Here is a 24,899-nt window from a genome sequence, read left to right as displayed (position 1 = left end):
ACATTACCTGTGCCTTGAAAGCAAAGTAGAAAACTTTCACATGCTGGTATTTTCTTTTTTTCTTCAAGGTGGGACAACAGTCCGTAAGGAAATCATCAGGAATAAGATTAGAGCCATTGGGAAGATGGCACGAGTCTTCTCTGTCCTTCGGTAAGGAAGCAGCTTGTGAGTCGGTATCCAGGTTTCATTTGTGTTCTGGGTAACAAGACATTTGTCAGCTGCTCTCTTGGGTCTGTGAAAGCGCCAGGCAGGCGGTGTCCTGCTGGAGAAATTCTTACAAGACTGTTACTTCAGAGTGGATGGCAAAAGCTTGAGGGAGTTGTTTCTATGCAACGTGGCACCACGTTGCAGGTGTTTGACTTATTCTGTCTGAAACCTTTGTTTCTCCAGTGCTGGCACCTTTGCCAGCAGAAACACTGCTGATATTTAGCCCTGAACTTTCCCTTTCCAGACTGGGATGCATTTGCTGCACCTTAGCTCTGATATGTGTTAGCTTAGTAAGTAGAACACCTGAATCTGTGAGGCAGGATTCTGCTTGGTGTCCAACAGATCAGAGCGGACTGTCTGCGATCAGCCCAGGACAGACTGCAGTTTTTGTGCCACTCATCCCTGATAGTCTTGTAGGGACCTGACCGAGCATTGCACTGATCTCAGAGTAACTGGCTGCATTGCCTCCCCTTTGCAGGGAGGAGAGCGAGAGCGTGCTGACCCTCAAAGGCCTGACGCCCACAGGTACACTGCCCCTGGGAGTGCTCTCAGGGGGGAGGCAGACCCTGCAGACTGGTGAGTATGAAAGATCCTCCTCTCTGCAGCACCCCTTTTGCGGTTTTATATCTGGGCCTCAGCTGCCCCCACAGACCACTAGGTCAATGCTTGTAGGCCTGCTTCAAAGCGCCAGGGGAACAGAGAGAGAGATACTGGCCCATGAGGAAGAAAGATTGAGAAGTAGAAAAGAGTAGAAAACTCTAGTGGGGATGTGGAGGGCATCCCAAGATGTGTCTGTATGCCCTCCAGGAGGGGAATACAGAGAACGAATAACACAAAGCATGTGTGTTGCTTTATTCTGTTTTTGTAATAATTTTATGATTTATGTCCCTTCTCACCTTGCATCAGAGGAGACTCAGCTCTCTGCCGCTGTTATGTGATAATGTTTTTGCAAATGTGATAGTAAAAATGTCTGCTTTTGTTCGTCATTAAACTAAATCCCTCTGATTTTGAACCTATGAAGCTGTGAATCCCAAACAGAGGAAGCTTAGATTTAGTTGAAGTAACAAGATTCTTCTTCTAGGCCTGTATGCTTCATATTAAGGCTTCTGTAGGCCCCATGGTGTTGATCTGTTTTTGAAGGTTTCTTCCCTGTGCTTTTTGGCAGATACTTTGTTCCCTCCCTCACCAGCCAATTGGTCTGTCTTACTAGTGTGCTGAGAGCAGGACTGAGCTAGTGATCTGCGTGCTTTAAACTCACAGAGCAGGGAGATTGGCTGATGGTCAGGGAATGAGTTATCACAGTAACATGTGTCCCCAGAGGGAATCCTGTAATCTAGTGTTTTAATCCTTTCCTGCTGCCAGCCTTTGAATGCTGGCATCTGACCAGCCTGCTTCCCCTTCCTATCAGTGCTGGGTAATTTCCTGAGGGCTCAGAAGAGGGCTTGTTCTGGGATTGCCTTGCCTTGATTAAATAGTTCAGAAGTGAGAAACATGTAAATATTGCTGTGCATTCCTGGGGGCGGGGAGGATGTGGTATCACTCCCAAACTCATAGGTTTCTTTGCCCACAGAAGAGGAGGAGGATTTTCTTCTTTTATAGCAACCATGATGGTTTCTGTTGCCCCAGTCCTGCTGCAAGGAGGGAACGGAGTCTGAGTGGGAAGCTGGGTGTTGCAGCTCAGCTCGAGGCACCGAGCTTGGTCTCCGCGCTTTGCTGCTTAGCTGATAGTGTAGGGAGCTGGTCACGCTCTTGACGCATTCCTGCACTTTCCCCTCTCAGGGGATTCCTCAGGACCGTCTGAAAGGGTAGGAGGCAGCTTCCCCGGAGGCAGAGGAAGCTCAGATTTGTGTGTCTCTTGTAGATAAGACAAAGGAGTTGGACCTTTGCTGCTGTTTTATCAGCTTATGCCTCCTGCCCTCCCTCCTCCTCCAAGCTGCAGACCTCCAAGCTCCCGCTGCTCCCGGCACCCAGTCCTCTCCTGCACAGCACCCTGCTTTTTGTGCCCTTCTCGCGCTCCTCTCCTGATCGTACCTCATTCTCTCACCCTTCCTGTTTCACACATCCCTTCACGCCATGCCGTGTGCTTGGAACAGCCTTCTGATTAACATACGTGCTCTCCTCCAGCAGCCGTGCTGCAAGCCCGTCTGCTCAGTGCTGAGTGCTGGGGAGGAGGTGGCTGCCCCTCTCCCCGCAGGCATCCGTGCGGGGTTTGGGGGGAGAGCTCACAGAGCACCACCGTAGGACAGAGCTGCAGTCAGCAACGTCAAGACCCCTTCTCTCTCTGCGAGCCTTCCGCAGCACAGATCGGCAGAATGAACTGAATAACATTACCAAATCTGGAGCAAAGTTGTTCACCCATGACTCTACTCTTCCTCCTCGTCCTCTCAAGGGCCACGTGGCCTTTGTGTTGTGCCCAAAGCAGAAACTGCGGTGTTCTGAGGCTGAAAGCGGGGGGATCTCTCTGGTGGGAGGCCTCCCTCGGAGAAGTGCCAGCTTCCAGATGTTGAGGCAGGGACTCCCAGAACTTCAGCAGCCACTGCAGCAGGTTTAGAAAGGGGGATGCTGCTTAGCTTTATGGTGCCTTGTTGCCTGGTAACACTTTTAAGGGGTGGAGTTGAAGCCAAAGTGGATTTGAAGCATCAGCCTGTTTTTTGTTATAATTCAAGTCCTCAGGAGCTGAGCAGCTGAGTAGCTGCCGCTCTGCGCTCTCCCCGAGAGAACAAGCTGCCCCCCTGTTTCCCCCTGCTCCAAAATGAGTGACCTCACTGGAGGTCAGTCTCTTTACATGACCTTGGAGCTTGGCCACAGGCAGGATTTTGCTCTGCAAAGCCCCTGCTAAAGAATTCCACATAATTTACCTTCGGAAGACAGTCAGGCATCCCAGGACCACCGAACTGACAGCAGTGGGAGAGAGCATGAAATGTGGGCTGTAAACGCTGGTGGAAACCATCACCCATAGTCTAATGCCTCCTTGCCAGTGGACATGTGCGCAGCCAGGCCATCAAGTGCATGCAGTGGATGGCCCGCTCTGTGCTTTTGTGTTTCTTTCCATTGGATTTATCTGTGTCACAAGTTCAGCAAACCTGAAGGAAGGAGACTCTCCAGTGTCGGTGCTCAGCAGACACTCAAAACTGCGCGAGTCCCCTTCAGCCTGTCTCTCAAGCTCCTGTCACCCTTTCCTCTGCCAGTCGGTTTTGATCATAGTCTTCACTGGGGGTGGGAGGCTGCGGGCTCTGCGTTAGCAGCAATGATGTTAGATCACTCACTGTCACTCTTTTTTTTTCTTTTTTTTCCTGTCTTCATTTTTGCATGCCACTGTTCTTCTGTATTACAGCCACAGTAGAAGCAGTAGAGGCACGGGAAGGTATGGCTAGAATCCTGCGAGAGACTCGAATCATCTGTGTGTGTGTGTGTGTGTGAGTGCTAATTTTAAAGAGCTTTATCAGCCGTATGGAAGCTTTTTGCTCTTGCATCACCAGAAGTGGGGGAGGATGGGTCCCTGCTGGGAAGCAAAAAATACTCAGTGGGCTGGTTCAAGCCTATTTTAGCCTTAATGTGAATGTGGGGGTACTACCTTGCAATGACTTTGTTTGCTCTAGAAACAAGGCAGTCTCCAGTCTGTGTTCTGGTGTCTCAAGTCCATAGTTTTCAGGTCCTGCAGTCTGATCTTGGATGCCTTGTGGCTGAGTTCATCCATTGGATAACTTGATCCTGTGAAGGCTGCCAGAACACTGTGTCAAAATCATCTGGAATATGATGATATTGTATCCAATACAATATCATCTTTGTCTTCCCCACAGGTGGGCTAAGATGGTCACAATATAGAGAAGCCATATTCTCCATGCAGTTCATGTAGAAATACCAGATTCATAAAGTTACTGTCTGGGAGTTTATTTTCTCCTTTGATAGCACCATTCAACTGCAGATGAATGGGACCATACGTTTGTTTATAGAGACTTTTGATTGCCAAAGGACGTTCATTTGTAGAACAACCAAGTCCTTGTAAAAAGACTTGGAGCAAAACCTTTTTTTCTTAAATTATCTATAATACTAAAGAGTTAAACATTTGGTCTGTATTATCTCTGCAAGGACTTTGTACTCAGCCTCATCATAATGAAACAGATGCGCATGTCCTTGGTGGGATTTCATTGCTCGTGAGGCTTCCTGTACGTCTCCTGGTCATGCAAGATGAAGTTACGTTTGTGATCCGAGGACTAGCCGTTTCTCTCTTGTGGTGTTGCAGTGTGTGGTTTATGTTGAAGCTAATGCCTTGTGGTGGTGTCCTCACTGGTTTTTTAGTATCATGTTTTTCAACTTTGAAAGCTTCCCGAGATCTCACTATCTGGGGACATTGAGCACTTGTCTGGCCTTCAAGTTCTTCCTACTAAATGGTATCAAAAGAGAAACCATTAGGGAGCAGCGCAAGTAACTGCTGCCTCACTGGGGGTCCTGGCTAGCCAGTCTGGATCCCAGACATTGTGACTGTAAACTGCTGCAGTTCAGCTTCCCAGCTGCACTCTGATACCCACAGAAGCCACTAAAATCACCCATGCACCCATCTCTTGGCTTCCTTAACCAGACACGTGCTTTTTGTTGCCCTGATTTTGTTCTGTAAATGTCTGGCGTGTGCTAAAGGGATCCTCTTCGGGAATCCGTGGCTCACAGTAACTCTTCTTTCTCGGCCCTTCTTTCTGTAGCCATTCGTGGATTTTCACCGCAGCACAAGATCCGCAGCTTCGAAGAAGCCAGAGGGCTAGACCGCATTAATGAACGCATGCCGCCACGCAAAGATTCAATGCACTCAGACGGGCCGGTAAACTTGGTAACCTCAACAAACTCTGCAGACAAGAATGGCACAGGGAAGAAAGCCCAGTAATGGTCCGAATGCCCAATCTGCACCACTAAAGGATCCAAAACTTAATGAATTTTATTTATTTATTATTGGGGTGGGGTGGGGGCAGGGGAGAAACCAACTTCACCTGGAGGCACGTTCATAATCCAGTTTGCATCCATTCTGTAAGAAAGGTGACCATTTTGTAATTTTTTTATTTATGTTCAATATATAAAAAGTCCATCCTTTTTTTTTAATTTAGAAACCAATCTAACTGCTAGTGCATATATGAAGTGTTGTGCTGTACAGCTGACCTCTCCTCCACGAGAGGCAAACCTCTGTGGGGGGATTAAAAGAAACAAAAACAGTCCCAGGCAACTTGGGTCGTTGACTTTGGTACAATTCTGAGTTAGCCTGTGCTTTCAAAAGCAGGTTCTTTCATTTAAAATAGGGTTGGTTTTTTTTTTTTTTTTTTTTTTTCTTTTCCACAATTGTCGTCTTCCCAGAGTTTGCTGTTGTTTTCTTCAACTTCTTGCCTACCTGCGTCTGCTGCTTTAGTAACTGATTCTGTGGAAGGCACACTGCAAGGTGCAGCTGGCCAAGACCCATACCTCTACTTCAAAGGTGACACCAAAATGCGTAGTTCTGGATTAGCTCTAAAGGACTCTGGTATGTTATCCTAATCAGTGTAGCTTTTTCCTCAATAAGAGGGTTTTAGTGCAGTGGAGGCCCCCCCCCACCCTCCACCCCCAAAAAGCCTCTTAGAGCAGAAGGGTGGGTGGGAGAAGCATTTTCCCTTGTTGCAGCTCTTTCTGCACCTTCAGTCTTCTGGAATCCGTACGGCTGGCTGTACGCAGAACTTGGTCAGTCGAGGCTGCCCGTGCAGCAGAAATCCCTCTGGGAATCCCTCTGATTCAGAGCAGAGGAATTATGTCTAGTCTCTAGCGATCAACTGATCTTTGGGAAATCTGCATGGCCTAAATTTAACAGGAAGAAGGGCGGGGGTGGAATTTATAACTTGTGGGCAGAAAGCCCCCCACCCCCCCCCATCCCACCACCTCCGTGTACGGCAAAGCCTGCGGCGTGCTTCCCTGTGCCATGGCTCTCGGCAGCCCTTGCTGGTGGGCGTACGTCGTGGTCTCCCTTCGGCCAGCGTCGCCTTCCAGTCATCCAGCGTGAACCTTTCTTCTGGGGGGGGTTCTTCACCTTCCGTCGCTGGGGGCAGCGTGGGCTTGTGGCATCCTGTTGTCAACTGCCTTGTTAGCCAGGAGCTGTTCCTGTGACTCCAAAGGAGTGCCAGCGTTTATCCGCCTTTCCCGACGGCCGGAGGGGGTTCGGCGGGTTGTGCAATGCCAGCGTTTCTGCCCGTGCTTGCCGCACGTCTGTCGGGGAGGCTGCAGCTCCTCAGAGGAGCTGACAGATCTCCTGCGTGCTTCTCTGGAGGGTCTGAGCTTTGCAGCCTGAGCCCTCTGCAGGAGGATGTGCTCCGTGGCTTTTCCGCTTCGTTTTGCTGCAGCCAGGCAGGACTGTGGCCTGTCCGCTGTATCCGTTGGTAGCTCTTGCTGCCTGCTGGCATGGGAGATGGGGAGGAGATGTAGGCCAGTAAATACCTGGTGCGGATGAGGCGATAGCGTGTCAGCCAAGGAGAGGCAGCAGCGGCGGGACTCGGTGAAGTTATTCCTCCTTTGGTTGGCGAGCGACACCGCGACACTTCAGAAGTGATAAAAGCGCAGGGAAGGATCAGCGATGGCGCTGCTCGTTTCTGGAGAGATTTGGCTTGTTGACGAATGGCCGGCGTTGAGACGGCTTTGCAAAAAGCCTCTGGTTTTGGAGGTGTTCCCTCCCGTGGCTGCGGGGGAGGGAGGTGGATTTTAGCGTGGGTGAGCAGGTGGAAGTACCCGGTGGATCTGGGTGGGTTTGGGAAGGCTGTTTGTGCAGTGGCGATGAGGAAGGGGGAATCCCTTGGCGGAGGGAGGGCTTCAGGAGAGTGCCCCTTCTGCGCTGTGAAGGATTTTGAAGCTTGAAGCTCTGCGCAGAGCCTCATTTTCTCGCTTAAACTTTGACCTGAAATAAGTGTTGGGGAAGGATTTTGTAGGCTTCCCCTTTGGTCGCTTCCTTTCCCTGCATGTCATTTGAGTTTCCTTCTCTTCTGCCTGCAGCTGCACTGAATGAAAGCAGCAGCTTTTGGAAGCAAATCCCTTGCCAGCTTTCACTTTCCCAACTTAACTGCCTGTTACGCTTTCTCCAAGCAAGGGCAGCAGGCGAGCGGGCCTAGCCTCTGGTAAGAGGCACTTGCCAGCCCCTTCTCCAGATCTTGCTGTCTTCCCTCTGTGCTCTGGCCCTGAGCTGTGACTCCAGCTACAGAGGAAAGCAGCAACTTTGCAGGAAGCTTTCAAATTGTCTTATAATCGTATGTCGCTTAATTCCATGACAGCTATTTAGGAAACTGTATCTGTGAGCAGACCACTGAGTTTTCACAAGAGACTTTGAGTCGCATGCCTCCACTTCTTTTTTTTTTTCTTATTTCTTTTTCTTTCTTTTTTTTTTTTTTTTTTACACACCCACTGCTTGGCGAAAAGTGCAAAATGTTTTGAGCAAGCTTCTCTAACCCCATATGAGGCATGGGGCCAATTGCCTTTGTCTGTGAGTATTTCTTCTGTTTTTTATGGCATCCTTTCTGAAACACAGTGAACCGATGTGTGGTATCTTCCTCTGAGAGCGCAAACCGTACAAAAGGTGCTGCCCTTGCATGTTAGGGCATGTTGTTGTGACCCAGGCTGGGATCTTGCCCAGGCAGCAGTTTTAGTCGAGAGTTTGGGGACCGGCGCTGCGGGGAGATGTTTCTGCCCCGTGCCGGACGGGCTGCGAGCGTGGGGCTCGGCCGGGATCGTCCCTCCGCGGGGGAGGACGCCGCTGTGACTTGCCGCGCTCGCAGCTTGTGGCCCGTCGGGAGCTGCGCACCGACGTGGTTCCTGTCCCCCCCCAGTACCGTGCCCGAGGGCACGGCGCTCCTGCTCGCGTGCTCCGGGCCGCTGGCGTTGGCTTTCCGGGAAAGAGGGGGGCGCTCGGTGAAACCTCTCCTCGCCAGCGGGCTCTGCTCCGGCCCTGCCGGCTCCTGCTGGAATCGGCTCGGCCGCGGCGTTTCGCAGCGGGCGAGGGGGCTCGTCGCGCTGCCGGGGCTCCGCGTCGGCCTCCCGGCGCCCGGGCAGCGGCTCGGCCCGGGAGGGACCCGCGCTCGCTCGTGGAGCGTGGAGAGGTTCGTGGCTGCAGGGAGGCCAGCCCCGCCGCGGCTTTCCGTGCCGCAGCACGGTGCCGGGGCCCTGCTCCTTCTGCGCGCCGGAGCGGGGAACGGCGCGGAGCGGGGAGGGACTGAACTCCCCCGTCGCGGGCCGACGCTCATCCTCGTAACCCTCCGCACTGGCATCCCTGCCGCTCCGCGGAGAGGGGCCTTTGCCGGCCGCCAGCAGAGCCGTGGGGAAGGCAGGGCTTTCCCCCAGCGCCGAAACCTCTCCTCCTCCCCGGCTTTTGGGGAGGAGGGAGGTGAGAGCTCAGAGCGGAGGCCGGCAGCGGCCCTGGGCTGGCGGGGAAGAGGCGTTGGCCTTCTGCAGCGCGGCCCGCAGGCAGCCCTGCTCCGCAGGCCGGCTTGAGATATTCCCACCGAGGCAAAACAACTCTAGGAATACCCCGTTCCCCCCCTTCCTTTTCCCCGAACGCCGGCACCTCGGAGCTATGCACGTCTAACGACACCTCATCTCAGAGCTCCTGCCCGTCCCTCTCCCTCCCTGGTTGCCATCCGGAAGCTTGACAAACAGGACTTTGCAAAAAAAATAAATAAAAAAAAAATAAACTTTTTAAAAAAAGTGCGAATTCAAGCCAAGGAGTACGAGCGGTCAGTGGAAGCCCAGCCTGGGCAGGGCGGCGCGCGCCGCGCTCCTCCTCCGCAGGCTGGCCTTGCAGCCTGGGTTTTTTTGCATGTTATAGCAAGGTGCATGTAACAAGGAGGGGAGTCAGCAATGGGCTGGGCGGTGGTTTTATTTCGAGCTTTGGGATCAAAGGTGCATTCACCTTGTGTAGGGAGAACCTCTGCTGTGACGCCGTCCCGCACCCCTCTGGCCGAGGGCCCGTCTCGGCACGTCGCGCCGCTCGGACAGAGCTCGGCCGAGCGGAGCGGCGCGGCGGCTGCCCTGCCGCTGACAGCACCGCGAAGCCCCGTGGGACGAGCGATGGGTGCGCTGGTGGTGATTTTAGGTTCTCGATGCTGAAGGAGCATATGCCCGTTGCCTGGAGACTGCCTCCTTTCTTTTTTCTTGCTTTTTTAGTTATGTTTAAAGGAAAAAAAATGGTGAAAATGTTATTTATTGGCAGAAATTATTTAATATAATTTTTTTTTTGTGAACAAGGAATGAATTTGTTAGAACTGTCTTAATGTAAATTGGAAGTCATCTTTAAGGAAAAAAAAAAAGTTCAAAATTGACACAGTCGCTCGGCTCCGGCGTGTTTTTTTGTATCGCCCCGGCGGGCTCAGCAGTGATGCCGGGGCGAAACCCCGCGGCCGCTGCTCGGCTCTGGGGAAGGCGGGCGGGAGGGTTGGGGGCTGCTTTGCTGCTCTGGCTGGTGCCGGAGCCCGCGTGCGCTGCCCGGTGCCTTCGGAGAGCTCTCCACCTCCTCCGGCGGCCTTTGGCGGGGCCGGGAGGAAGAGGAGGGTCTCCGCGGGCATCGCGCCCGGGCAGCCGGGGGCTGCGGCGCCGCAGCGGAGGCAGGCAGCGGGGACCCAGCTGTGGCCCAACATCTGGCTCCATCCCTCGGCCTTCCCTGGGCGTTTCCCCCCCAAACGAGGGTGCTCCTTGCTCCCCACTTTGCACCCGGCATCCCCGGCCGGTGCCGCCCCGGCTGCTTCGGGCCTCTCGGTGCCGAGGGGCTCCAGCACGGCCCGGCCGCTGGGCGAGAGCATCGCTGGCCGCCGGCGCGCTCCCCCCGGGCAAACAGGAAACGCTCGCCCTTAGCTAATTCTGTCCTCGGCCGCCCATCAAATATTTATCTGCGAGCGGAGGCTGGCGCTGGGAGCGGCGGGAGGCAGGGCCGGCCCGGGAGGCTGCTCGCCGGAGCGGGGCGGCGGGGGCCGCGGCGGTGAGTCCCGCGGTGCCGGGCGGGGGCTGCTCTTTGCAAACCTCCCGGTAGAGGCTCGGGCTTCGCGCCGCGGCCGTCGCCCCGGTGCCCGGCACGGCCCTACCGGCCCGTCCCTGCCGCCCTTGCTCCGACCGGAGCTACGCAGGGATCGGGGGGGGGGGGGGGAATGTGCGTGCTGGAGCCGGAGGAAGGGCCGTTTTGGGGCTGTCAGCAGGTTTCGGAGGGGGAAGTGAGCCAGCGCGGCGGGGAGAGGGGCAGCAGGCGAGGCGGCCTTCAGCCGGCGTGCCCGGCGCTTTCCTCCCCGTCCTTCCCGCGGAAGGCAGCAGGCGAGTGCCCCCCGGGATGGGGCGGCCCCGGCAACGCCGCCGCCGCCGCGGGATGAGCGCAGCCTCTTGGCTCCGCTCCCTTGGATCCCAGCCCTGGAAATGTCACTGGAAACTCCGAACAGGCCAGCGCGGCTCCAGCACTGCCGGGCTGGGGGGCAGCGCGCTGGGGGTCCCGGCCTCCCCGCCGCTGCCGGCCGTGCATAGCCGGGGATGCTGCCGGCGGGCCGGGGGGCTCCCGCCCGCTGAGGCCCTGGCTCCGGGCCCGGCCGTCCTTCCCCTGCCCGGGTTCGCTCCTTTTCTCCTTGCTATTCTTTTTTTTTTTTTTTTTTTTTTTTTCTTTTCTTTTCTTTTCTCTCCTCCCCGCTTGCATTTCCTTGCTCCCCCTGCAGCTCGCAGCCCGCTCGCCGGCCGGAGGCAGCCGCCGCCGCCTCCCGTCCCGTCCCGTCCGGTGCGGCGCGGGGGCTCGGCCGGCCCCGCTCGCCCGCACCCCCGGGAGGTAAGAGCGGGCTCCCGCCGCGGGGCTGGGCAGCGTCGTGCCGTGTCGGGAAGGGCCGCGGGGGCCGGAGCAGGGGAGCGGGACCCGCCGTGCCTCAGTTTCCCCCCCGGGGGGGGGGACCGAGTTGCATGGCACGGCGAGGGTGCAGCACGGCACCCGCCGCCACCGCCTCGCCCCCGGCTCGGGCGACGGCTGGCGCCGTCCCACGCGGGCGCTTTGTCCCCACGGGAGCAGCGGGGGCATCCCGATGCTGAGACCCGACGCACTCGTGCCGCTGCAAAACAGCAGCGCCGCCGGGGAGGCCTCCTGCCCCGTTCCGGGCGGCCAGGACACGCTCCAAAGCGTCCGGAGCAGCCGGGAGCCGCGGCCGCCGCTCCGGACCCCGGCGGCTCCCGGCGCTCCGGGCCCCGTGCGCCCGTTTCCCACGGTGACTCATGCGATTAAGCTCTTCGCCGCGGAGCGCTTCCCGCCCCAGCGGGATCGCGCTCTGCTCGGACACGCTGTTCCCACCGCTCTCCCGCTCTCTCCTCCCTGTTTGCACTGCAGGGCGTGGAAATACTTGGGCGGTTTTTGGCTGCCGCGGGGAAGCTCGGCCCCGGCCCGGCGGCCGCCTGGCAGCGGTCCCGGCCGGGGAGGGCCGGGCGCCGGGGCTGGGGCGGCCGGCGAGGTGCAGCCCCGCGCCGCGACCTGCCCGGGCGCCGAGCGGCCGGCGGGCACGTGCTTTGGCATCGGGGCACGCGACGTCCCCGGCGTGGGATGCAAGAGCGAGCAGGGGAGGGGGCCGCTCCACCTGGGAACGGCCACTTCGCCTGCCTGCCGGGACGCCCGGGCTCCACGCCGCTTTTTCCTGCAAAAAAAAAAAAAAAAAAACCCGGGAAGCGCTCCGCGGCGACGGCGCCAGGGCTCGGCCCGGCCGCCGGCTCCGCGGGGACCCCCGAGCCCCCCCGGCTGCAGCCTCTCCTCCTCCGCAGGGCGGGGGCGGCCCCCCGGCTCCCCGCGGCCATGGCCGGCGGCTCCCCGGCCCCCGGCGCCGGCTCCGAGGACGGCCCCCGCTTCCACCCGCGGCCGGCGGAGCCGCCTCCGTGGGGTCCCAGCCCGCCGGGGCCGTGGGAGGCCCCGCAGCCGGCGGCGGCGCGGGTGAGTGGGGCCGGGGTGCACAGGAGGATGCAGCGGGGCGGAGGCGAGGGTCCCCCCCCCCGCGCCCCCCACACCCCGCGTCCCTGTGCCGCAGCTGCCCGTGATCCGCCACCGCGGCTCCAACACGCTCAACTTCCACTTCCACGGCCCGGCGGCCCCCCGGAGCGCAGGTACCGGCGACCCCCCCCTGCACCGGGAACGCCGCGGCGGAGCGGAGCAGAGCCGGGGGGGCGGCTCCGCTGCAGCCCCCCGTCTCACCCGCAGCGAGCGACTGGTACCAAACCTGGCCGGGCAAGGAGGCGAAGGCGCCCGGCCCCACGGCGGCGGCGGCGGCAGGGCCCGTGGGGGGTCCCGGCGCCCCGGCCCCCCGGCCGCCCGGCTGGTCGGCCACCTGGAGCAAGGAGAGCAAGCGGCGGGAGAAGCGCTGGGTGAAGTATGATGGCATCGGGCCCGTGGACGAGACGGGCATGCCCATCGCCTCGCGCTCGGTGAGCCGGGGGGGCCCGCGGGGGGCCGGGTGCTGCCCCACGGCGCCCCGCTGAGCCTCCCCCCGCTCCCACCCCCGGCAGAGCGTGGACCGGCCCCGCGACTGGTACCGCAGCATGTTCCAGCAGATCCACCGCAAGCTGCCAGGTGAGGGCGGCCCCGGCGGCCCCGGCGGCCCCCCGCGCCGCGGGCGCCCCGCTCATCCCGCTGCCCCCCGCAGAGCCGCCGCTGCTGGACTGGGACGCCCCGGCGGAGCCCCGCGTGGGGACGGGGACGGGGACCCCCGCCGCTTTGCCTCCGTCTCCCCCGGAGCCGCGGAGGAAAGGGCCGTCGCCCGCCGGGCTGCCCAACGGGCTGGAGTGGTGAGCGGGGCTGCGGGGCCGCCGGCGCGGGGGGTGTCCGAGCCGCCGCCGCTGCTGAGCTCCTCTCGGCTCCCCACAGGGCCGGCTGGGGCGACGCCGGCTCCGCCGCAGAGCCCCGCAGCATTTTTGACTACGAACCGGGCAAGTCCTCGGTGCTGGACCGTCCCGCGCAGGTAGGGATGCTCTTGCAGCGGGCACGCCGGGAGGATGCTCCCGCGGAGGGGCGGCGTGCCGGCAGCGTGGCACGTGCGCCGCGGCCCCAGCCCCAACGTCCCGTCACCCTTCGCAGCCCCAGCCGCGCCCCAGCGCCGTGCCGCCAGCGCGGGCCCAGCCCATCGAGGTAAGCGCCGGGCGCGTGCTGGGCTCCGCAGGTGCCGGGGCCTCGCCGGCTCCGAGGCGGCACGCCGGGCACCGGCGCGGGCCACCTCCCACAGCCGCTGCCGCCCGCGCAGGTGCTGCTGCAGCGGGAGCTGGAGCAGCTCAGCGAGGAGCTCGACAAGGACATGAAGGCCATGGAGAGCCGGCAGCACCCCCGCGAGGTACCCGGCTCTGCCCTGCCCGGTGCCGCGGCCCGCCCGGCCCTGTCCTGAAAGGGCAGCTGGGTGTGCAAACCGCTGGATGTGTGCACGGCTGGATCTGTGCATGGCTGGATGTGCGCACAGATGGGTGTGTGCACAGCTGGATGTGTGCACGGCTGGATGTGTGCACGGCTGGATCTGTGCATGGCTGGGTGTGTGCACGTCTGGATGTGACCCTGCCTGGATGTGTGCACAGCTGGACGTGTGCACGGCTGGGTGTGTGCACAGCCGGGTGTGTGCACGTCTAGATGTGCACACAGATGGGTGTGTGCACAGCTGGATGTGACCCTTGCTGAGTGTGTGCACAGCTGCGTGTATGCACGGCTGGATGTGTGCACGGCTGGATGTGTGCACGGCTGGGTGTGCGCACGGCTGGATGTGCGCACGGCTGGGTGTGCGCACGGCTGCACGTCCGGATGGATGCGAGCGTGGCCGGGTTCGCGCGCGGCGGGATGAGCCCGCGGCACACCGCGCGCCGCCCTTCCCGCTCGGGAGCCGCGCGTGGCCGTGGCCGTGGCCGGCGTGGCGGCGGCGTGGCCGCGGGACGCTAGGACCCCGCCTCGGGCCGTGTCCGGCTCTCCTGGCCGGCGGTTATTGGCTCCGCCGCGCCGGGAGCTGGACTCCCTCGCTTCCCGCCGAGGCTCGGCCTCTCGGATGATTAATTTTTCTCTCCCACCCCCTCCCGCTCCTCTCGCGCTCGGCAGCGCCCGGCGGCCGATCCCGCCGCCCGCTCCCCCGCTCCGGCCTCCGCCGCGGCCCGGTGAGTAGAGCCCGGCGGCCGGACCCCGCGCCGGGGCGGCTGCGGTGCCGGAGGGAGGGCGCCGCGGGACGGGACCCCCCCTCCGCGGGCGAACCGGAGCGTCCCGGCCGCGGCGGCGTCCTGCCCAGCGGGAACCGCTGCTCCCCCCCCCCCAGCCCCGGGTGGGGGCCCAGGCGTCCTGGGACCGCGGCTGCTCCGGGCCGAGCCCCTCCGGCGGGGCCGCCGTGTCCCGCGGCTGGGACGGAGCAGGGTTTCCAGCAACGTTTCCGGCGTCACCACTGCCACCAGCGCCGGGAGCCCCCCCCCCCCCCCCCCCGGGACCCAGCGCCCTCCCAGGCTGCCCCTCCGCCGGCCCCCTGCACCCCCGTCCTGCTCCGGGGCGTCTGGGCTCCTTAAGGGTTATCCATTAGCCAGGCAGCCCTTCCCGGGCGGCTCCGGCTGCTCCGCGCTTCCTGCTCCGCGGCAGCGGGCACCGCGGGGGGCAGCGGCGTAGGGGGGGGTGTTCGGGGGGGGGGAGCAGGCAAACTTTGGACCCGTCCTGCCTGGGCGCCGCTGGGACCGAGACCAAGCGGTTGGTGCGGGCCCAGGCGTCCGGGCGCTGCGCCCGAGCCGCCGTCGCCCCGCAGGAGCCCGTCGTCGCCCCGCCAGCTGCGGAGCCCCGCCGGCCGCCCGCCCGCTGCCGGCCCAGGTGAGGAGCCGCGCGGGGCTGGGGAGCAGGGTGAGGGGGGTCCCGCGTATCCCCCCCCCACCAGCCACCTGAGCCCCCTCTGCTTGCAGACGCGCTCCGGCCGGGAATGCTGCCCGGGCTGCCGCAGCTCGGGGACCCCGCGGAGGCAGTGAGGAGGGAGGAGAAGAAGGTGAGGCTGGGATGTCGGGTGCTGGGGGTGCTGAGGTGCCAGGTGCTGGGGGTACAGGGGATGCTGGAGATGCTGGGGTGCTGGGGGCACTGGGAGAGCAGGGGGTGCTGGAGGTACTGGGATGCTGGGGTGCTGCGGGCACTGGGAGAGCAGGGGGTGCTGGAGGTACTGGGGTGCTGGGGTGCTGGAGGTGCCATGGTCCTGGAGATGCCAAGGGTGCTGGGGTGCTGGAGATACTGGGGTGCTGGAGTGTTGGAGGTGCTGGGATGCTGGAGCGCCAGGGTGCTGGGGGTGCCCGAGATACTGGGGTGGCAGGGGTGCTCATGTGCTGGGTGCTGGGGTGCTAGGTGTCGGGGGTACTGGGATGCTGGAGTGCTGGGGAACTGGGAGTGCAGGGGGTGCCAGGAGTACCGGGATGCTGGAGATGCTGGGGTGCCGGGAGTGCTTGGGTGCCAGGGGGCTGGGGGTAGCGGGGTGCCGGGATGCGGGGCTGCCGGGGTGCTAGGTGTACTGGGGGTACCGGGATGCTGGAGTGCCGGGGGGCCGGGGGAGGTAGCGGGGGGCGGCGGCGGCCGCCCCACGGCTCCGCTGCCTCCCCAGATGAAGGCGGCTCGCCTCAAGTTCGACTTCCGAGCCGAGTCGCCCAAGTGAGTGCCGGCGGGGCCGGGCGCGGGGCCGGGCGCGGGGCCGGGCGCGGGGCCGGCGCTGAGCCCCGCCGCCCGCAGGGAGCTGCCGCTGCGCAGGGGCGACATCGTCTACATCCACAAGGAGGTGGACAGGAACTGGCTGGAGGGCGAGCACCACGGCCGCGTGGGCATCTTCCCCTCCAACTACGTGGAGGTGAGGCGGGCCGGGCCGGGCGGGCGCCGCCGGAGCCCCCCGCGCCGGGCGCCGCCGGGCTCACCGGCTCCCGGCGCCCCCCCGCAGGTGCTGCCCCCCACGGAGGTGCCCAAGCCCATCAAAGCGCCCACCATCCAGGTGCTGGAGTACGGCGAGGCCCTGGCGCTCTACAACTTCCGCGGAGAGCTGCCCGTGGAGCTCTCCTTCCGCAAGGTACCGCCGCGCCGCCGGCACCGCGCCCGCCGCCGCCGCGGGTGCTGCCGGCCGCCGGGATGGGTGCTGCTGGCCTCCAGGATGGCTGCCACCAGCCCCCCGGGGAGCGGAGCCGCCGGCTGCTGGGACAGGAGGCGATGGCACCTGGTGGCCACCGACATGGGTGCCACCAGGCTCCAGGATGGGTGTCATCAGCCTCCGGGATGGTGCCACCAACCCCCGGGATGGGTGCCACTAGCCCTCGGGATGGGTGCCTCCAGCCCCTGGGATGGTGCCACCAGCCCCCAGGATGGGTGCCACCAGCCTGTGGGATGAGTGCTACCAGCCTCCACGATGGGTGCCACCAACCCCCGGAATGGGTGCCACCAGCCTGTGGGATGAGTGCTACCAGCCTCCACGATGGGTGCCACCAACCCCCAGGATGGGTGCCACCAACCCCCAGGATGAGTGCCACCAGTCCCTGGGATGGGTGCCTCCAGCCCCTGGGATGGATGCCACCAGCCTCTGGGATGGGTGCCACCAGGCTCCAGGATGGGTGTCCTCAGCCTGCGGGATGGGTGCAACCCCTCACCCGGGCTCTGCTCCACTCCGCAGGGTGAGCGCGTCTGCCTGGTGCGCCGGGTGGACGAGAACTGGTACGAGGGGCGCATCTCTGGCACCAGCCGGCAGGGCATCTTCCCGGCCACCTACGTGCAGGTGCTGAAGGAGCCGCGGGTGAGAGCCAGCGCCGAGGAGTTCCCCCCGTCGCCCGCCGCCTCCAGCCCCCGCGTGGGCTCCCCGTGCCCGCAGCTCCCGGCCAGCTCCCCCGGTGCCCCGCGGCGGGCGGCGGAGCGGGGTCCCGGCGACGCTGGGGGGCCGCCGTCCTCGCCCCGCCGCCTCGGTGCCGCCTCGCCCCGCTCCCCGGAGCTGCCCCGTGCCCGCGGCCAGAGCCCCCCGCCGCCTGCCTCGGCCACCGGACCCCACTGCCCGGCGCAGCTGAGCCGGCCACAGCACCCGGCGCCCGCCGGTGCCCACCCCGCCGCCGCCCCCTCCTCCAACGGCTCCGACATCCAGTGGACCCCGTAAGTGGGGCCGGGCGCGCGGGGCGGGCGAGGGGCTGCGCTGCCCCTCCGCGGGGCAGCGGGCACTCAGGGCAGCCGGCGTCTCGCAGCTACCGGGCGCTGTACCAGTACCGGCCCCAAAACGCCGACGAGCTGGAGCTGCTCGAGGGCGACCGGGTGGACGTCATGCAGCAGTGTGACGACGGCTGGTTCGTGGGTGCGTGGCCACCGCGGAGCCGGGCCCGGCCGGCGGGCGCCCGGCCCGGCTCCTCACCCCCCTCCCCTCGCTTTGCCTTTCTCCCCGCCACAGGCGTTTCCAGGAGGACGCAGAAATTCGGCACTTTCCCCGGCAATTACGTGGCGCCGGTGTGAGCGCGCGGCGCGGAGAAGAGGAGCGTCCCGCGGCTCGGCCCCGCGAGCCCCTCACCGTCCCCCCGCGGGGTGCGGTGCCTCTTCTTCCCCCCCACCACCCCGGCATCGCGCGGGGCCTCCTCCACCCCGCTGCCTTTATCCGACCCCTCGTGGCCTCCGCTGGCGGCCCGCTGGCCCTGCTTCCCCGCTCCGGACCGGTGCCGGGGGAGGCCGTGCCGGCCGCATTCCCTCCTTGCCCGTCATTAAAGCTCGGCTGCAGCCCCCGCCACGGCTCTGCCTGCTCGTACCTGGGACGGGGCGGGAGCGGAGCGCCGCTGGCCCTGCCCGGCTCCGGATGCGTCCCGCGTGCCCCTGGGAAGCGGGACGTGCACGGCTCCGTGGGTGCTCCCAAAAGGCTGCCCGCGGATGAAGGCGTGCGGCGTGCTGCCACCACCACGGTGCTCCCGGGGCAGGTGGGGGACGGGCGCCTGGGGGGACACGGCGTGGGGCTGCGACAGTGCAGGGGCTGCAGCGGGGCTGCGACAATGCGTGGGGCTGCAATCCTGCGTGGGGCAGTGGGGGTGCCGAGGGTGGTAACGCTGCATGGGGTGGTGACGCTGCACGTGGGGCGCGTGGCGGGGGGGCACGACGGCACGTGGGGAGGCCACCGTGCATGGTGTGGGGGCGCGGTGCTGCCTGGGGTCACGGCAGCGTGGGGCAGCGGTGCCACGTGGGGCGGCGGTGCCGTGTGGGGCTGTGGCGGTGCCCAGGGCTGCCCGGCCTGGCCCGTGCCCCATAGACAGGACCCACACGCGTCCCCAGGCCTCCCGCCGCCCGCGGCTGCCCTCGGGCTGCTGCGGGCCGTGCGCCCCGTCGGGGCAGCGGTGCCCGCAGACGGCGCTGCGGAGCCGCGGCCCGGCCCGGCCCGGCCCCGCCGGGCTCCGCCGGCCCCTTCCGAGGGGGCGGCGCCGCGGCCGCGGCCGCGCTCGGCTCCGCCGCCCCACGGGGCCGCCCGGCTCCGCCGCCGCCGGTGAGTGCGCTCGCCGCTGTCCCCGGACGCCTGGGTCCCTCGCGGGAGGCGAGGGTGGGGGCGGGGGAGCCGCCGGACTCCTGGGCCCCTAGGCGGAGGGAGGGCGGCTGTGGCGGGGGGGGGGGGAATCGCTTTCTCCGGGATGCTGCGGGCGGAGGGAGGGCGGCTGTCGGGGGGCTGCTTGCTCCGAGGGGGCTGCCGGACGCCTGGGCCCCCGGGCAGAGGGAGGGCGGCTGCGAGGGGCCGAGCCGCCCTCGGGGCTGCCCAGCCGGGTGGGCTGCAGCCGCCGGGGTGCCGAGGCTGCGGGGCACCACTTGCTTGGGGCCACGGGACGGGGGGTCCTCGGGGGGCTGCTGGCATCGGGGGGGGGGGGGCGGCGAGGAGCCAGGCCCGCGGGTGTGCGCCTCTGTCGCTGGCGTCCCCCTGCGCCGCCTGGCATCGCCTGTCACCCTGCTCTCGCGCCTGCCCTCGGTGCCAAGAGCTGCCACAAAAGCGTCGCTGTGCCGCAGGGGTGCACGCGGGGCATGGCGGTGGCACCCGGCCGGGCAGCGCTGGGCCCCTGGGGGCCAAGCTGCCGGCGCGGGGATGCTGCGCCCAGCACCGGCGTGCGGGGAGGGGGCTGCAGCTTTCGTCCCGGCGCTGCAAAGCCCAGCCCAGGAAATTCTTCCGGGCAGGCTCTCAAGCCCCGCTTTGTGCGCCTGGGATTTTTAAAATGCCTTCCCCGGCGGTTTGGGACCGGGCGCCCGGCTCCGGCGCCGGGTGGTGGCCCCGCGGCCGCACGGGGCCAAGCCCGGCCCCAAGGGCGGCAAGGAGCTCCCAGACCTGAAATTTTTGGAGGTGGGGGGGGAGCTCCCCATGCCCGCGGCAGCAGCGTCCCGTCCCACGCCAAGGGCTGCGTTGCTTCCTAGGGGAGGGCTCCCGCGCTGTGCCACCCCTGGGATCGCCGCTGGGGCTGGCATCGCCTCCAGCATCCTTCGTGGCGCCTGCCGAACCGCAGGGCGAGGGATCGAGAGCGGCGGCGCCTGCAGACCTCCGCGTCCGGGTTCCTCCCTCTCGGCCGGGTAAGGAGCAGGAGGCGCCGGCCAGGGCGCCCGTGGCGCGGGAGCCGCTCTGCCGCCGCGGGCCGGGCAGGAAGCCGCCAGCCCTCGGCGCGGGGCACGGCGGCTGCGAGAGGAAGCGGCGGCGGCTCCGGGCACCCTGCGACGGCGCGAAGACGCGGCTCCCCTCCCCGGAAGGAAGGCGCCGCCTCGCTCGGCCTCGCCGCGGGGCCGCCGCCGCCACGCCGGGGGCCTCGCCGTGCGCCCGCCGGGCGGCTTTCCCAACCGGTCCTCGTGCAGGGAGGAAGAGCGGGGAGGGTTTCGGCTCTGCCCCGCGGCCAAGCTTTGCCTGCCCTTGCAGAGCCGCCCGCTGCCATGTCGGTGACAGTGACCCTGGCCGGACCGGCGCCCTGGGGCTTCCGCATCACCGGGGGACGAGACTTCAGGAAACCCATTGCCGTGTCCCAGGTAGGAGCGCCACCGGGATCCCCGCTGGCCGTGCCCGCGGCAGCCCAGCCTGGCGCCCCGGCGCTGCCGGGAGCCAGCTCCTTGGCGGCGGGCGCCGTGCCAGGCTGCCGGCGGGCTGAGCCGAGGAGCGGATCCTGTTTACTGTCCTTGAGGACTCCTGCGCCGTGGGAACGGGCTCGGGGGCCCCGCGGCCGACGGAGGCGCCGGGGCCTGGTGCCGCCCCGGGGCCAGGCAGGGCTGGGCTGCCGGCGGAGGAGTTTCCTGCGGCCTTGGTCCCCCCTCTCCGGCACCATTGCGGCAGGGTCGGAGCATCCCAACGGGGGAGGGGGGCGGATGTGGGAAGCGGGGACCGTCCCCGAGCTGGGGGCGCCCACCGGGCGCAGGGACCGCGCTGCACCGGGGCAATGCACCTGCGGCATGGGCAGCCCGTGGGGATGCTGCAGTTAAAACCGCCTGCGTGTGTACGGGCAGGTTTTGGCGCAGGTTTCCCGGCCTGCCTGAAGCGGGGGGAGCTGGGCGGGGGGAACCGCCGTGCCAGCATCCTCTGGCTCTGGGGTGATGCTGTGTCCCCTTCTCCCCGGAGGTGGCGGAGCGCGGGAAGGCAGCCGCAGGCGGCCTCCAGCCCGGGGACGTCATCGTCTCCATCAACGGCGAGAGCGCGGCCGAGATGCTCAACGTGGAGGCGCAGAACAAGATCAAGCAGAGCGGCGGGCAGCTGCGGCTGCAGCTGGAGAGGTGGGCGCCGCAGCGCCCGCCGGGCCCGGCAGCCCGGATGCCTGCGTCCTCGCCGCGGGGAGTGTCGTCCCTGGCTGCCTGTGCCGGGTTGTTTTTCCCCTCCAGCTGCCCCTGGGGCCATGCAACCCCCCCCCCCCGGGAGCCCTTCCCGGCTCCGCAATTAGAGCAAAACGCGGCAATGAGGCCGCTGGCGCTGGCAGCCGTTACCCAGCCACCAGGTCCGACCGGTTGCAGCGGGAGATGCCAGCGGGCGGCAGCTCCTGGGGGGGTCCCATCCCAGCTGCGCCCTGGGGACAGGGGCGGTGGCTGCCCCCCGCCCCGTGGCCGTGGGTCGGAGGCGCTCAGGGTGCAGCACTGGTGAGGGGGACGAGGCTTCCCGGGATGCCGCGGGCACTCGGCACCGTGCTGAGTCAGGACGTGCTTCGGAGGCTTTCAGGAAACTCCCGGCGCTGCCTCTCGCCTCCTCCCCAGGCCCTCTGGCACGTGGGGGCTCGCTGGCCCACGCCAGGCAGCGGCTCTGCCGGGCGCCATCCCACAGCCGGGCCCCGTGTGCCCCGGCGGAGCAGGGGTTAAGCCCCTCGGCGGCACGTCCCCGCAGAGCGGCTGGACCCCGGCACGCTCCCTTCCCCGCTCCCTTCCCTTAATGAATCCCAGCTCCCGGCTACATCAAAGCCCCAGCTGGGTTTCTCCGCGGAAGCCGAGGCAGGACAGAAACCGGCCCCGCATCCTCGCTGCCAGCCCGGGGCCGGGCCACGTGCCAAGCATCCGGCGCCGGCGGGCAGCTGGCGTGGCTCCGGCGATGCCATGGGACCCCCTCACTCCCCTCCTGCCCTCCAGGCCCCCGACGCCGTCTCCCGGCCACGCCAACGGGGAGAGCTCTCCGGAGAGGCTGGCTGCTCGCTTCCAGGTGAGCCGGGGCAGGGATGCTCCTGGCCCCCCCCCCGCGCGCCTCGGCCCCGGGGTGGCCACGCTGACGGCGTCTCCCTTTCGCTCCCCAGGACGCGGTGAGGACGCGGGAGCAGAGCCGGGGCTCCCTGAGATCCTCCTATTCCAGCCCGGCCTCTCTCAGCCCACGGCCCGGCAGCCCCGGCTCCGCCGACGGCCGGGGGGAGCCGGGCACCGGCGGCCGCAGGTGAGGCAGGACCCGGCCGCGGGCGGGCGCCGTGGGGCCGGCGCCGTGGGGCCGGCGGGGCGTCGCTGACGGCTCCGTGCTCTGCCCCCAGCTCCCTGCCCGGCGCTGCCGAGGATCCCTCCTCCCCTCTGGGCTTCCCCCAGGTGAGCGGCGGGGCCGCGTCCCCGGCGCGGGCGCATCCGTGCCCCGCGCTGCGCGCCCGCGCAGGGATGTTTCGCTGCCTCCTTCCCGGCACCTCTTGGCAGCGGCTCCGGGCTGGGGAGGCCAAACCAGTTTGGGGAGGCCGGGCCGCGCTCCCCGGGCGTTGGCAGGGCGGGCTCCAGCGCCCGCGGCCCCCTCGGACCCCCCGGCAGCGCCCGCCTTCCCCGGGTGCCACGGTCGCCCGGGGCGGGGGTGGGACGCGGCCAGGCTCCCCCAGCGCCCGGACCGGTCCCCGGGCGCCCGCGGGCCGGGCCGGCCCTCCCCGCCGCGGTTTCGGGAGACGCTGGCTGCTCTCCCTTTTCGCCTCCCTCCCCCTCGCTTTTCCCGGGGCCGGGGATGTTTTTCAAGCCCAAATTGGGAAGCGCGGTGGCCCCGCGCGCGGCCCGTTCCAGCCGCGTTTGGCCCCGGCCCCGGCCGACCCTTGGCGTCCGCAGCCCGGCTGCTCCCTCGCTCCTCCCCGGCGCGTTGTTTGCTTTGGTGCCGGCCCGGCGCCTCCCTCCCCGCCCCGGCGCGGGGGGCTGCGGGGCCCCGCGGCGGCGGCAGCCCCGGTGCCCTCTGCCCCCGCGCTGGCGGCTCCCCCCGCCGGAGCGCCCCCGCCGCAAGCAGCGGAGAGCGGGGAAACGCCTCTGAGCTGCACTTCTCATCGCACCCCGGGCTGCGGTCGGGCCCGGACTCCGGCGGGGCCGGGGCCGAGGCCGGGGTGCCGGTCCAGCCACGCGCTCGGCGGTGCTGCGGGTGCCGTCCGCAGCGGGTGCCCGGCGGGAGCGGGGCCGGGGCCGGGTGCACCCCGGCGTGTGCCTGGGCTCCCCGCGCCCTGGCTGAGCCGCCCCGCTCTCGGCTCCTGCTGCGGTTTCCATCCGCCTCCCGGCTGCGCCGGGAACATCAGCTTCCACTTATCCGGGGTTTCGCCTTTCCTGCCTCGCCGGGGCTGCTAAGCAGGAGCAGATGCCGCGGGAGGGAGCGGCACAGGCGCAGAGTTATCGGCACGGCGGGAGCCAGGGGGTGCGGTCCCCGGCCCGGCTGCCCCAGCTGCCTCCGTCCGGCCCGGAGCATCCTCGGTCCAGCCCCAGGGAGCAGCACGGAGCAGCCTCCCTCTGTCCCGGGAGCAGCACGGAGCAGCCTCGGTCCGTCCCAGGAGCAGTGCGGAGCATCCTCCGTCCGTCCGCCCGTCGGAGGAGCAGCTCCCAGCCGCGTCCCCGTGCCAGGCCCCGGGGCGCCCCGTCGCGGTCGCAGCCCCCGGGCCGCTGCCGGCGCCGAGGGACGGTCCGTAGGCGCCCTCTCGTGCGCTCTGCCCGCGGTGCAGCGGGAAGGCCGGGGCCGAGGACGCGAGGACACGGGGGGGGGGATGCTCGGCACAGGCCTCCTGCGGCCCACGAGCCTCCCCCAGCCCCTCTTTTTCCCTCCTCGGCAGGAGCGAGGCAGCCGGAGCCGCCGGAGCAGCTCCCCGGGGCCGATCCTTCCTGTCCCCAAGCACCCGCCGTCGCCGGGGGTCTGGGCCCCCGCGAGCCCCCGGCGTGTGACGGGCCAGGCTTCGCCCTCCCCGGAGCAGCGCGGCAGGTAGGGAGGCGTCTCGGGGCGAGCGCCCGGGCGCCCTGCGAGGGGGCAGGCGCTGCCCGGGCAGGGACGGACGGGGGCCGCACGCGGGGCGCGCTGCCCGGGGTGCCGTCCCGCAGCCCGGGCTCGGAGCCGGCGGCGCGGCGCTTCGAGGAGGACTCGGAGGTGTACAAGATGCTGCAGGAGAACCGGGAGCTGCGCGCCGCCCCCCGGCAGTCCAACACCTTCCGCCTGCTGCAGGAGGCCCTGGAGGACGGCGGTGCGGGTGAGCGGGGGGCCGCGGCGGGGTGCGCGGGGGGCAGGGGGGGGGCTGCAGCCTGACGGCCGCTCCCCCCCCCCCCTCCCCGCCCCCTATTTCCCGGCAGACGGCCCCGCCGCCCCCTTCCCCAGCCGGCTCTCGCCCGGCGCCCCGAAGCCCGGCGCCCCCAAGCCCGGCGCCGCGCTGCAGAAGCTGCACGCCTGCGAGAAGTGCGGCGGCACCATCGCGTGAGTGCGGCTCCCCCGGCCGGGCACCGCGGCGAGCAGGGCGGTGCTGGGTCCCCGTGGGGCGCCCCACCACCACCCACAGCACCCCCTCCCCTCTTTCTGCCCCCCCCCCCCGCCCCGCAGCACGCAGGCGGTGAGGATCCAGGACGGCCGCTACCGGCACGCGTCGTGCTACGCCTGCTCCGACTGCGGCCTCAGCCTGAAGATGCGGGGCCACTTCTGGGTGGGCGACGAGCTGTACTGCGAGAAGCACGCCCGCCTGCGCTACCGCGGCCCCCCGGCGGGGCCCGCCGCCCCCCGCGGCCCCCCGGCCTGAGCGGCTCCGCGCGCACCCGGGGGTGGGTGGGTGGGGGACACGCCGGGGGGTGAAGGGGGGGGGGGCACGGGAACGCTTGAGCACTTAGGTACCGAACGGGGCGGGGGGGCTGGCACCGCTTAGTGCACTGACCTCAAAGGGCTTCTCCAAACCAGATCTCTATATAAATATAATATATATTTGCTCCGTGGCCACGCGTGGTCCGTAAGCGAGGTGCGGGGTGCGTGGGGGGAGCAGCGGGGGGGCCCTGCCTGGCCTTGTCCCGCTGCTGGGGAAGGTCGGGGCTCCCGTGGCCCCCTCCAGAGATCTGCTGCAGCGAGCTGTGCCCG

General features: G+C 66.7%; 3 protein-coding genes across 7 annotated transcripts in view; all 3 read left to right on the top strand.

The window, feature by feature from the left end:
- The window catches only part of PPP3CC (protein phosphatase 3 catalytic subunit gamma), a 38,221-nt gene extending 32,914 nt beyond the window's left edge, over positions 1-5,307 (top strand). For 2 of the 4 annotated variants that reach the window (XM_062596687.1, XM_062596686.1), the window contains 4 exons: positions 69-150; positions 686-783; positions 3,542-3,571; positions 4,905-5,307. In XM_062596687.1, coding sequence (XP_062452671.1) covers positions 69-150; positions 686-783; positions 3,542-3,571; positions 4,905-5,083 — 389 coding nt within the window. In that variant the 3' untranslated portion in view covers positions 5,084-5,307. The remainder of the gene's footprint in view (positions 1-68; positions 151-685; positions 784-3,541; positions 3,572-4,904) is intronic. The other 2 variants (XM_062596689.1, XM_062596688.1) reach the window with 1 other exon arrangement.
- A 4,808-nt stretch (positions 5,308-10,115) lies between these two features.
- On the top strand, positions 10,116-17,896 carry SORBS3 (sorbin and SH3 domain containing 3). Of its 2 annotated transcripts, XM_062596922.1 has the most exons (19): positions 10,116-10,165; positions 10,881-10,987; positions 11,959-12,124; positions 12,219-12,294; positions 12,389-12,612; positions 12,694-12,757; positions 12,831-12,972; positions 13,052-13,145; positions 13,262-13,312; positions 13,425-13,511; positions 14,255-14,310; positions 14,898-14,998; positions 15,088-15,167; positions 15,768-15,814; positions 15,893-16,007; positions 16,095-16,220; positions 16,815-17,281; positions 17,371-17,477; positions 17,571-17,896. In XM_062596922.1, exons 3-19 carry the CDS (start codon positions 11,990-11,992, stop codon positions 17,630-17,632), a joined length of 2,034 nt encoding a protein of 677 aa, XP_062452906.1. In that variant the 5' UTR covers positions 10,116-10,165; positions 10,881-10,987; positions 11,959-11,989; the 3' UTR covers positions 17,633-17,896. The 2 variants fall into 2 exon arrangements, with proteins under 2 accessions (XP_062452906.1, XP_062452905.1); XM_062596921.1 differs by lacking the exons at positions 10,116-10,165; positions 10,881-10,987; positions 14,898-14,998 and having other exon boundaries at positions 11,975-12,124; positions 15,936-16,007.
- Positions 17,897-18,593: 697 nt separating this feature from the next.
- PDLIM2 (PDZ and LIM domain 2) lies at positions 18,594-24,580 on the top strand. Its single transcript, XM_062596793.1, has 11 exons — positions 18,594-18,641; positions 19,550-19,702; positions 20,040-20,146; positions 20,730-20,881; positions 21,719-21,788; positions 21,880-22,013; positions 22,105-22,156; positions 23,626-23,771; positions 23,888-24,033; positions 24,134-24,254; positions 24,378-24,580. Exons 3-11 carry the CDS (start codon positions 20,054-20,056, stop codon positions 24,568-24,570), a joined length of 1,107 nt encoding a protein of 368 aa, XP_062452777.1. The 5' UTR covers positions 18,594-18,641; positions 19,550-19,702; positions 20,040-20,053; the 3' UTR covers positions 24,571-24,580.
- The last annotated feature ends 319 nt before the right edge of the window (positions 24,581-24,899 follow it).

The sequence above is a fragment of the Rhea pennata genome, chromosome 28 (genome assembly GCF_028389875.1).
Source record: "Rhea pennata isolate bPtePen1 chromosome 28, bPtePen1.pri, whole genome shotgun sequence".
In the NCBI taxonomy this organism is placed as follows: Eukaryota; Metazoa; Chordata; class Aves; order Rheiformes; family Rheidae; genus Rhea; species Rhea pennata.
Note: the sequence above shows the minus strand (reverse complement) of the source record. Positions and strands in the feature narration are given on the sequence as shown.

Coding starts and splice junctions, on each gene's coding strand:
- SORBS3 (XM_062596922.1), top strand. CDS start 11,990: ATGGCCGGCGGCTCCCCGGCCCCCGGCGCCGGCTCCGAGGACGGCCCC. Junction 16,221..16,814: donor TGGAGCTCTCCTTCCGCAAG/GTACCGCCGCGC, acceptor TCCACTCCGCAG/GGTGAGCGCGTCTGCCTGGT. Junction 17,478..17,570: donor TGACGACGGCTGGTTCGTGG/GTGCGTGGCCAC, acceptor TCCCCGCCACAG/GCGTTTCCAGGAGGACGCAG.
- PDLIM2 (XM_062596793.1), top strand. CDS start 20,054: ATGTCGGTGACAGTGACCCTGGCCGGACCGGCGCCCTGGGGCTTCCGC. Junction 21,789..21,879: donor GGCTGGCTGCTCGCTTCCAG/GTGAGCCGGGGC, acceptor TTCGCTCCCCAG/GACGCGGTGAGGACGCGGGA. Junction 24,255..24,377: donor AAGTGCGGCGGCACCATCGC/GTGAGTGCGGCT, acceptor CCCGCCCCGCAG/CACGCAGGCGGTGAGGATCC.